At 41.2% G+C, this 12,015-nt stretch overlaps 2 protein-coding genes across 2 annotated transcripts; both read right to left on the bottom strand.

Annotated features, from left to right (window-relative positions):
- Window positions 1-963, bottom strand: LOC143522450 (trace amine-associated receptor 13c-like). The gene has a single exon (XM_077016170.1). The coding sequence runs from the start codon at window positions 961-963 to the stop codon at window positions 1-3; it is 963 nt and encodes a 320-aa protein (XP_076872285.1).
- Window positions 964-5,351: 4,388 nt separating this feature from the next.
- Window positions 5,352-10,522, bottom strand: LOC143523643 (trace amine-associated receptor 8b-like). The gene is made up of 2 exons (XM_077018199.1): window positions 10,309-10,522; window positions 5,352-6,325 (listed from the first exon to the last, which is right to left on the bottom strand). The coding sequence occupies exons 1-2, from the start codon at window positions 10,520-10,522 to the stop codon at window positions 5,352-5,354; spliced, it is 1,188 nt and encodes a 395-aa protein (XP_076874314.1).
- Between the last annotated feature and the right edge of the window lie 1,493 nt (window positions 10,523-12,015).

Raw genomic sequence — 12,015 nt, 5'->3', positions numbered from 1 at the left:
TCAAAGAATATTTATCAATGAAGAGTCTGTGCAGAATATGTGAAGAGTTAAAATTAATTTAACAGATCTCCTAAACCATGGATAGAACAATGCATAAATCACTGGATTGATGGCTGAATTAAGATAAACCAGCAACAAGACTTTTTGTAATGGTTTTTCTTGAATGTCTATTACACTACCTAAAACAGTATACACAAAATATGGTAATAAACAAGCCAAAAACACAGACACTAAGAAACCAAGCACTTTTGCTGCTTTTCTCTCAGATTTCATTGAGTCTGACATGTTCTTTCTGGTCCTAGTGTGATTGGTAAGCTCTCTAATAGCTGTGGCATGTTTCCTGGCAATAAAAAAAACCTGAACATAGAATATGATTATTACAGAGAGTGGAAAAACAAAAGTCAACACAAGGTCAACCAAAGACCAGATAAAAAAGTTGTTTCCAAGACATAATGCAAGACCATCAAAGCTGCCATTGTAATACTGAAGCACTATATTATACAAAAATAATAACATCCAGACAGATACAACTATAGTGCACATTGTCCTCAGAGAAACTGTTTTGTTGTACAGAAATGGCTTAGAGAGAGCAAAATAGCGATCAACAGCAATGAGAGCCACATTAAATATTGATGTGGTTGTCAGAAAATAAGACATGAAAGTAAAACATATACGGTACAATGTACTAAAAAGCCAACATGATTCAATCATCCAAATTAATGCAGCAGGGATGACAAAGACTCCAACCATGAAGTCTGAAACAGCCAGAGAGAGGATGAGCATATTAGTTGGTGTGTGGATCTGCTTGAAGTGACACACAGAGATGATGATGAGCAGGTTCCCACACACTGTTAGCAGAACAACAGCCGCTACACAAAAATATAACAACCCATATGCTGCAGTAGACAGAGATCTCTCTGCACAGGAACCCCAGAGGCAGTGTTCAGTATTGTTCAAATTCATCATTAAGATTCTGTATAATTTAGCTATTGAACATTTAAATTGCAGTAAAATCAATACTTCGCATCTGGTATTTTCTTCTTGGAAACAGTAGTGAGAATGGCAACATCCCAGATTCACTGTGATAGTAATGATGTACTAAGCTGCTAACAGTGCTGATATTTGTATGGTTTAGAAACTGTTCCCACCCTCTAGCCTGGATGAGACATGTGATGTCACGGGTTATTGTTTGGCTAGTGAAAAACCTGTCTGAGAGAGTGGAGGGGGGAACTATATTGCAAAAAGTATTCACTCACCTTCCTTGACTCACATATGAGCTCAAGTGACATTTCATTCCCATATGACGTTTAGGAGTGTGATTATGGGGATTTTTGATCATTCTTTGTGAGGTCTCATACTGAGTCCAGGCTCTCAGACTCTCATCCCAAAGGTGTTCTATTGGGTTGAGTTCAGGACTCTCTGTAAGGCAGTCAAGTTCATCCACACCATCCATGTCTTTATGGACCTTGCTTTGTGCATTGGTGCAGTCATATTGAAAAAGGAAGGGGCCAGCTCCAAACTGTTCCCACAAAGTATGGATCATGGTATTCTCCAACTTGTCTTGGTATACTGAAGCATTCAGAGTTCCTTTCACTAGAACTAAGGGGTCAAGCCCAGCTTCTGAAAGACAACCCCACAACATAATCATCAGCAAACTTTACACTTGGCACAATGCAGTCAGACAAGTACCATTATCCTGGCTACTGCCAAACCCTGACTCATCTATCAGATTGCCAAATTCGTCACTCCAGAGAACATGCTTCCAATGCTCTAGAGTCCAGTGGTGGTGTGCTTTACACCACTGCATACGATGCTTTGCATTACACTTGGTGATGTATGGCTTGGATGCAGCTGCTCAACCATGGAAACCCATTCAATGAAGCTCTCTGTGCACTGCTCTTGAGCTAACCTGAAGGCCATGGATGTCTGTAGTGACTGACTGCAGAAAGTTGGTGACCTCTTCGCACTGTCATTCGCACTGTCATTGGGAATGCTGTCATTCCCAAACACCTCCCTTTTTTATAGTGTGTGAATATATAGAAATATAGTGTGTGTGTGTGTGTGTGTGTGTGTGTGTGTGTGTGTATATTAGTGGTGGGCCGTTAACGACAAATCGTATGTGTGTTTACATGGATGCAGCCACGAAGTCGCCAGGTTTGCTTCATGGAAAATTCATTTTTAGGAACGTAAAGTGTTACCGGAGCGGAGCTCGGAGCGGTCGTTTTCTGCATGGCCCTAGCGCTAGATTTGTCGCTATTTAGATATATCTTTTTAACCGTTAAAACTGCAGAGGACCAAAACTGACTTTTGAAAATTACGTCCGTGAGGTTAAATGTACTAAATGTTGGCTTACATTTCAAATATCATGTTAACTGAATAAACCGTTGAACACGAATAGCCTACATTTTATTGAGCATGTAATTTTTCAAAGTATCAAAGTAGAACAGCTTCCTCAAGCAGTCATTGATGCATTTTGGAAACAGGAGATGAGCCCCTGGTCTAATCCACCCTCTGTATTAAGAAACCCTATCTCAAAAACTGACTTTTAGTCATTACTTGGGTAGCACGCATATGAGCCATTTTAATATAGATTAATCTAGATTACTTTCAAGATTTCAGTGAGATTAATCTAGATTAAAAAAAAAAATCTATGCCCACCCCTAGGGGTGGGATGCAATAAAAAAAATGTATCTGATTAATTAGAAGCTTTGTAATTAATTAACCTAAAGTTGTGACGTGCCAGGTTACGCCACCCGGCCAAAGATAGGCAAACGGCCCAGCAAGCGGCAGCATCATGCCTCTTCCACCTCCCAGCACCGCAAGGCCACCGTCGACCCTGAGCTGATGGAGCAGGACCAGGTGTGTGCGTACATCCTGAGTACGGCTCGGGAGACCTCCATCCCCGAGTTGGCGGACCAACTCCGCGCGGTAAGGATATGGAGAGAGCGACACCCCTCTCCTGCCCGCGACCTCTCGCCTCTGAGGGTGGGTGCCTGTGTGATCGGCGCCACAGAAACAACCCCAGAGAGCGAATTCGAGGACGAGGAGTCTGAGGAAGAGGACTACCCTCCATCCGTGTGCTCCGCTCCCACCGTAGTCTACGGTGAGGAGGAGGAGGAAAAGGACTACCCTCCATCCGTGTGCTCCGTTCCCACCGTGGACTACGGTGGGGAGGAGGAAGAGGACTACCCTCCGTCCGTGTGCTCCGCCCCCACAGTGGACTATGGTGGGGAAAAGGAGGTGGAAGAGGAGTGCTACATGGAGGAGGAAGACAGGTCCTACACGGAGGAGGAAGGAGAGTCCTCCCCCCTCAGAGTACTCCGCTGGGACTGTGAAGGGGAGGAGGACTCCTGAAGAGGGCGTGTCCTCCAAACCGTCTGAGGCCAGCGCCATGGACTACTCCTGGGGTGAGAGCCCGGCAGAGTCCATGAAATGGAGCCTGGGCAGTGAGGAGGAGGAGATGGAGACCGAAGGGGGACTACCATGCAGCCCACCGAGAGGAGAGACCAGTCGCGCTGCACCCGGTGGTCCGCCAGCCGTGCTGCACCCGTGATTTCTGTCTCGTCCTTCGCTGCGCCCCAGACATCACATATTTTTTGTATTATGTTACAGTTATCCTGCGCCACTTTGCTCTTCAGTTTTTGTGAATTCACTTTTTCATGGGTTTTTATAAGATATTAACCTATACTGCAGAAGCACCCCCTAGTGGGCCCGCCGGCAGGACCAGCTCCTTTATGGGGAAAATAATTCACGGATCTTCGCTTTTTCGCCGGTTGTCTGTGGAATTTGATTGGTGGAAAAAATAAATTTTTTATGATTTTTTTACATGATAAAATCCCAAAATGTATAAAAATATATTATAAGTATTCATTATAACAATAAAGGAATGTTATAAATAATAAAATAGTATGAATTACAGTAAATAGTGCATATTTACTCTCGGAAACAAGAACCAGCATCGCTTGCCTGAGACGCTACTCGTCTATATAAGATTGTAAACAACATGATTAGTTGCTCGCTGGACAAGCATGACTATTATAGTGTATAAATAAATATACTTAAATAAATATACCGTTTCTACTTCGAGGATTTTCGGTTATGGCGGGTGGGTCTGGAATCTCCAGAATGTGAGAAACGAGGGATTACTGTATTTGTAATGTGATTTATATTTCCTATAATAAATCCAACATTTAGTTGCATATTTTTAATTATAAATTTTTTACAACACTCTCGCCTCCTGGTCCCTGAGGCCGTGAACTAAACTGAAACATGAACCGTTCAGCCGTGTATCAGTTAGGTGGGTTGGAGTCCTGTGCCAAGCGCTGAACGATTCGGTGAACGAATCTTTTGAACAAATCTTTTTAGTGAACTGATTCTAATGATTCAGTTAATCTAAAAGAACTGCTGTGCCCATCACTACTGTTGTGGTTCAGAGCAAAGACCCGGTCATAACAATATATATTGATATACTACTGTGAGGGCACAGGAATTAATCTTAAATGACTGTAACTTAAATACATTTGTAATTGCATGAAAGGAAAATGAAACCATAATTCATGTATGCACTCGACAGAATACCAGCTCACTTTCATTAGAAAAGTGATTAAATTTTGTTATGAATAATACCAAAAGCAATTTATTAAATATTTTTTAAAATTATATTTATTACCTGGTTTGCTAACTTTAGTTTTGCTCAAGATATTGTCTGGCAAATTAAAAAATAGTGTAAATACAAATCTTTATATTTGTATCGCACTAAATCATGAATGGACATATTATTACAGTTCTAATGGTTATTAAAAACAACCCATATGTAAAAAATATATATGCATATAATGATAAAAGACATATTTGGATAATAGTGACCACTGGGGAGTATCTCAGATATTTTTCTTCTATGTGTGTAGCCAAATCATGCCTTCTTTTAGAACTGCCTTCTTACAATATCACAGAACAGCTAAACATGCTTAATTGACTGTTCTGTTTCTGGTAACATGACCTAACAGAGACCTGCAGAAAGTAAGCATTGCTCTGATTGGCAAGAAAGGTAATTAAGCTGTCCTTCTCATTCGGCGAGCTGAGGCATCCAACACTCAACTGCTGATTATAGGCTACTAATATTAAATAAGCACTCAGCATTTAAAATTGAACTATAACTACATTCCCTTACTAATCAACTTACCAATCCACACTGTCCAATTTATTTTTCATTCTTTTGGATATCAAAGAAATGTGGACAGTTTATGATTTGAGTCTGATGCAAACTTACACACTGCAAATTGTGAATAAATTAATTTATAAAATAAATACACAAAACCGTACCATGACATCTATAATGTTCGTTTCTGTCATCAAAGAACATTAATTAATGCAGAATTAGTGCAGAATATTTTAAGAGTTAAAATGAGCTCAACACACCTCCTAAACCATGGGTAGAATAAGGCATAAATAACTGGGTTCATGGTAGAATTAAGATAAACCATAATCAGAACTTTCTGAAATGATTCTACTTCTATTTTTACAAAATTTCCTAATATGCTGTAAACAAAGTATGGCATTAAACAGGCCACAAACACAGACACTAATATGCCAAGCACTTTTGCTGCCTTTCTCTCAGATTTCATTGAATCTGACATGTTTTTTGAGGTCTGAGTCCTAATAGCAATGGCATGTTTCTTGGCAATAAAAAAAATTTGAACATACAAAATAATTATTACAGCAAGAGGAAAAATAAAGGTCAATAGAAGATCAACTAGAGACCAGACCTCATCCAGGACCATAAAGCATTCTCCAGGACACATTACCAGACTTGTGAAGTATCCATTGAAGTACTGAAGTGCAATATTATAAAGAAGCAATGCAAACCAGTTACACAATACAACAATACACATTGTGCTGAGAGAGACTGTACTATTGTACAGAAATGGCTTAGAGAGAGCAAAATACCGATCAACAGCAATGAGCGCAACGTTAACGCAACATGTGGCTGTGAGAAAATAGGATATTAAAATATAAAATAAACAGTAAATTGAACTAAAAATCCAACATGATTCGATCATCCAAATTAATGATATAGGGATCACAAGCCCTCCAACAAAAAAGTCTGAAACAGCCAGAGAGAGGATGAGCATGTTAGTTGGTGTGTGGAGCTTCTTGAAGTGACACACAGAGATGATGATGAGCAGGTTCCCACACACTGTTAGCAGAACAACAGCTGCTGCAGACACATACAATAACACATATACTGCAGTAGATACAGATCTCTCTGTACAGGAAAACCCATGGCAGGCACTGGAATGGTTCATCTCCATAAGATTAATGGACTCTGCATTAAAATTCTACTTAAAAAATCCAGATATTGCTCTTTCCTGGTGAGTAGTAACAGTCCATATTCAAAGTAATATGAATTTTGGTTTGAGTAGGTAGCAGTGCGGCTATTTGAATGGTTTCGAATCTGCTCCCTCCCCCCTGTTGGAATGAGAGCTTGTCGTCATGGGTTGGTAACTGGATAGTATAAGACTAACTTAACACAAACAGATCATATTCTCTTTTGGGACAGACTTATTGGCCACAGAGACTGAGTTAGTTGTAAATTATTTCATTTAGGGGCAAGTTCAGTTTGCTTGTATCATGATCACCATGATCACCAGGCACAAAGCTGGTTCCTCTGCTGCTAATGCAATCCCATAATCCAACATTGCAGATGCAAGGAGAGCCTCTTTTCAAATGTACATTATTCTAATTATTTCAGTTGTTTCTAGAATATTCAAGAATTATTCAAAAAATATATTTCTTGTTATAAAATGACATAGCAGTTTGCCCCTTATGTTAGTTTGGGACCACGAGTGGAAGGCTTCCTCATTTATTTTTTTATTGCTGTGAATTCATTTTAACGACAATTTTTACTTTTAAGCAGCTGCATGTGCTGCGTCATGGGAAATTGCAGCAGCAGCTGGGTCTTTGGACTGATACTCATCATAGGGTGGAAAAAGATTATAGTGTTTTAAACTGGTCTTAACAATTACGCTGGTTTGTTCCAGTTCCCGGCAGTGCTGCTGTTTTGTCTGGGGGTGATTGTTTATGTTGTCTTTTTTGTTATTGGTTGCTCTGTCTGTTAAATTGTTTGGTGGTTGATAAAAATTTGTATCTTGTATTGCATTAAAGTTAAGTGCTTTTGGTATTTATTTATTTATTTAAGTGCTTTTTGGTATTTGGTATTTAATCTGTTCTTTACAGTGAGTCCCCGCTTAACAGGGTTAGAGCCTGAAAAGTCCGTTGTAAAGAAGTTTTCGTTGTTAAGCATGACCCTAGATTTAGATGCGCGTTGATCGTAAATGCAGTATAGAAAAAAAACTACCAATGTTCTTGTGCATGCGGCAGTCATGGCCTAGTGGTATAGTCTTGTGGCCGGAGGGTCGTGGGATCGATTCCCAGACATGAGGCCATGACTGAGGTGCCCCTGAGCAAGGCCCTTAACCCTCAATTGCTCACTTGTATAAAAAAATGAGATAAAATGTAAGTTGCTCTGGATAAGGGCGTCTGCCTAATGCCATAAATGTAAATGCGTACAGCGTGAGAAAGAGCGACTGAGGTGGAGGCTGCGCTGCTTCAGCTTATCGTACACAACACTCCACAACACTCCATTGTGCTGCCACTGCTCCTCCGTGCACCACGCCAAATTATTTAAAAGTTGGTCGTAACTCTGGTCCGTCGATAAGCGGGGACTCACTGTATAGTGTTTTCTTTAGTGTTTTGATGTTCCTTCTTTGAGTTTTTATTACTTCATTGTTATGAGTCAGTGAATATTAGATTTTTATATTGTCACTAAAAATGTTGGAACTACATCTCTGTAGTTCTACTCCTCCATGGATCACCACCTTATCGTGGTGGAAGGGTTTGCGTGTCTACATGATCCTAGGAGTTAGGTTGTCGAGGGCAATGCTCCCGGTAGGGTCTCCCAAGGCAAATTGGTCCTAGGTGATGGGTCAGACAAAGAGTGTTCCAAAAACCCCTATGGGATTTAGCAATAACAGGACCCAGATACCCTTGCCTGGATCAAGGTTACCATTGCCTCACCCTGGAGCCATGCCTGGGAGAGGGGCTCCTTTGCAATTGCCTGGTGTATCTACCCATGGGGCCGACTGGGCAGAACCCGAAGGAGATACATGGTTCCACTCTCCCATGGGCCCACCACGTGTGGGAGTGGTAGTCCTAAGGGTTTGGTGCATTGTGGATCGGGCTGTGGCCAAATGCGGGGCCTTGGCTTACCGATCCTCGATTACTGAAGCTGGCTCTTGAAACATGGAACATAACCTGTCTGGTTGGGATGGAGCCTGAGCTTGTGTGCGAGGCTGAGAGATATAGTTGGGCTCAGCTCAACACACAGTTTGGGTCTGGAACCAATCCTCTCAAGAGGGGACATTATTCTTTTGTGGAGTTGCCCATGATGAAAGGTGGAGGGCAGGAGTGGGCTTACTCATAGCTCCCTTCTAAATGTCATCTAGCTAAAGGAAACTTTTCCTATCTATTTTGTGGGGTGGCGTCATCTGGCCACAAGTGGATAAGATAGAGGCCCTTAGAAACAGTCTGATACCTACTACCAAGAGACAAGTAAGGTGTTTTCTAGGATTGGTAGGTTGGCATCAACATTTTATCCCCAATTTCTCTAGCCGCGCAGAGTTGACCAGAAAAGATACAGTATACTGCAAAAGTATACACTCATCCATCCAAATGATCTGAATCAGGTGTTCCAATCACTTCTATGGCCACAGGTGTATAAAATTAAGACCACAGGCATGCAGACTGTTTCACATTTGTGAAAGAATGGGTCGCTCTCAGGAGCTCAGTGAATTCCAGCATGGAACTGTGATAGGACGTCACCTGTGCAACAAATCCAGTCATGAAATTTCCTCGCTCATATCCCCTTTCAGACCCGAATTATGTTCCAGTAATGAGAAAAATATACGAATGCAATTTTTTGTCTGTAATGAAGTCCAAAATAAGAGTCAGTAAAAAAAATCAAATATAATACTTTATATATAGTTTTTTTTTTATGTCCACTGCAGTGTATGATCGGTCTTAACAGTTGTAAAGCAATGCTATATAATATGAATAGTTTATGGTTTGTTTGTTTATCCCTTTTTGAACATAAACCTGGTCAATAAATTAAAACTGCTATCCAAGTTTTGGGAACATCTCTTATTATGAAATATAATATATATACTGTAACATGTAACAATGAGAAATTTGTTGAAGTTTTGGTTGCATTTTGAAAAGTAAATAGTTGTCATGTAGAGCTACACCACCCTCTTCTAGCTGCCACTCCGGTTTTCCTGTTTCTCGTGTCTGTGTTGTTACCTGCACGTTGATCCCACCTTGTTGTCTGTTTCTATGGTTTCCCCCATCTGCCACGCCCGTGTCGTCAGTGTCTCCAGCTGTGTCTAGTTTAGTTCTGTGTACTTATAGTCCCTGTGTTTCCCATGTCGATTATCGGTTGTTTTGTTCATGTGTGCATTTTGTGATCTTTGTGCTCTTTATGGATTTCATGGTCTCTGTTATTTCATGAGTTTGGTTCAGTTGTGAGTATTGTTCTTTCTACATTTTGACCCTGCCTTTTTTTGTTCTAGTTTTAGTCAATATGCCTGTTTACCTGTCGTGTATGGACTGCCCTCCCGATATGACCCATGCCTGCCCTTACGACCACGACTATAAATCTCGCTCTCCTCAGTGTTTGTGTTCACCTCCTAGCTCTGCAGCATGTGCTGCGTTACATTAGTGTTTTCTGTTTTTTTTTCTTTAACTGGATCCTGTAACTGTACAATATTGAGGCATGCCAGTCCATGTCTTAGAGCAGGGGTGCCCACAAGTTTTCAACTTGCGAGCTACTTATAAGATGACCAAGTCAGAAAGATCTACCTTTACAAGATCGCTTGGAGTGAGATTTGAACCTGTAGGGGGTGGCGAGTGTAAATTGTTGACGGGGGGGTGGGTGACGAACATAAGTTGTTGACGTAGGGGGTTGGCGAACGTAAATTGTTACCGGGGCGTTGTGTATATATACAACCATCAGTGCAGATGGACGATCGCCTGTCATTCATCCACTACTTTTTAATGTCATGCGATCTGCCCACATTCCTTCGCGATCAACCGACACTTCCTTCCTTCCAATCGACGTAATGGGCACCCCTGTCTTAGAGGCATTGTCTTTGAGCTGTTTTGAAGCAGTTTCCTTGTGGAATGAAGCAGTAATGGATATGGCATTTGTCACAGTACACATGTTTTCCCAGTGCATTTTGGTTCCTTCTTTACGATCATCATAATTTGGCATGTGGTCCGTCATGTCCAAGCGGACCTCTTGAGGTGGAAGTCTTTCAGCAGAGGCTTTCTTCAATGGTTCCTCTGCTTGCACATGGGCTTCTGCAACATTCATTTTGAAGTGCAGTAAATCCAGTATGTCCTGTTGAGGAATGCCCTGGCATTCTTTGTCTCTTTGGTACTTAAGATCAATGGCATGTGTAGTCATTAGAAGGGATAATTTTCTGGACTTGACATCTATCTTGTACAGGCTTATTAGGACTTCAGGACTCTTGATTTTCACAAAGGACCATTTCTTTTTATCCCACCTCTCAACTTATTTTCCAACTCCAACAAAGTTGGAAGCCATGACCACAGTACGATTATCAGACCACTTTAATAACACTACCTTTCTATCCCTGCTTCTGACCTCATCATGGTTCCCTTTCTCTTCTAGACATCTCGTTGTCCCTCATCAGTGGTGGGTTGGCAAAGCGAGACACCCTAGCTGTTCCTGCTGCATGTGTTTTCTTTGCTGCCAACAACTTCAGCAGTCAAAGAAGATCTTGTGGTTTGGGCTGTGCAGCCATTGACAGATGGGTTATCATTGAGGCTCCATGGCGTAAGATGGTCTTGTCCCGCTCAGAAAGCGCTGTGGTGGCACCCTGGTATATAAGAAAATTATATGCCAGGCCACTTCTGCCACAAAGACAGTACATTTTGATGCCCTATAGTTTCCCTTTGATGTACTGACAGGAAAGTTTTCCTCTGAATGGTACAATTTGTTCATCAATGCTGAGGTTCTCTTCCATGGACAATGAAAGACACTGTTTTCGCACAGTGTCATACAGAGTTCTGACTTTATAAAACACTTTATTGTCAGGAGGTCTGTCATAGTTATTTTCGACATGTAAATTGGAAGTTGGAAAAAAAGTTTTAGACTAGATTCCCAGTACATTCACACTCAAACTCCCATTGCAATGTGCAAGCCTACTTCTATTTCATGCACTGATGCATATTTGTACCCCCTGGCAGCAGTTTGTTCAGAATAGACATTTATCATGGTGGTCATCAGCGCAAACATCTATTGTGGAATGTATTGTTTGAAGTAGGCATATGGAGTTAATGTTTCAGTGATGTTTGTGATGGGATCTTCCCAAGTAGACAGCACAGGAGTCTAAGGAGTATGATGCCACTGAACATGTTTTTTCTTTGTCAGGTTAGCATAAGGATTACCTTCACAATATAAAACAATCTCTTCCTCATTTTCCTGCCTTAAGAATACTGTCTCAATAATAACCTCTTGCCCTTATCACTGGTACTTCCTCATCTCTGACATTTCCTGGAATCAATAACAAAAATAGCTGTGCTCATATACAGTATTTAACAGATAGCTATGCTTACCTACTCTTGAGAGTCTTGCACTCTCTGCAAACTCTCTTCATCATCATCACTATCCAAGCTTTCAATTTTCAATTTTGGTGGAGGGGGGGATTATGGTGTGGGGTTGTTTTTCAGGGGCTGGGCTTGGCCCCTTAGTTCCAGTGAAAGGAACTCTGAATGCTTCAGCATACCAAGACATTTTGGACAATTCCACACTCCAAACTTTGTGGGAACAGTTTGGAGCTGGCCCCAGAGAGTCAAATTGATAGAAGAATGCAATGCAGCTTTTAACAATTTTAAGGATTCCTTGAGCTTAGCACCAATCTTGGTGAGCCCAGA

The sequence above is a fragment of the Brachyhypopomus gauderio genome, chromosome 9 (assembly GCF_052324685.1).
Source record: "Brachyhypopomus gauderio isolate BG-103 chromosome 9, BGAUD_0.2, whole genome shotgun sequence".
NCBI classification, from domain to species: Eukaryota; Metazoa; Chordata; class Actinopteri; order Gymnotiformes; family Hypopomidae; genus Brachyhypopomus; species Brachyhypopomus gauderio.
This window is presented reverse-complemented; position numbering and strand designations above follow the sequence as displayed.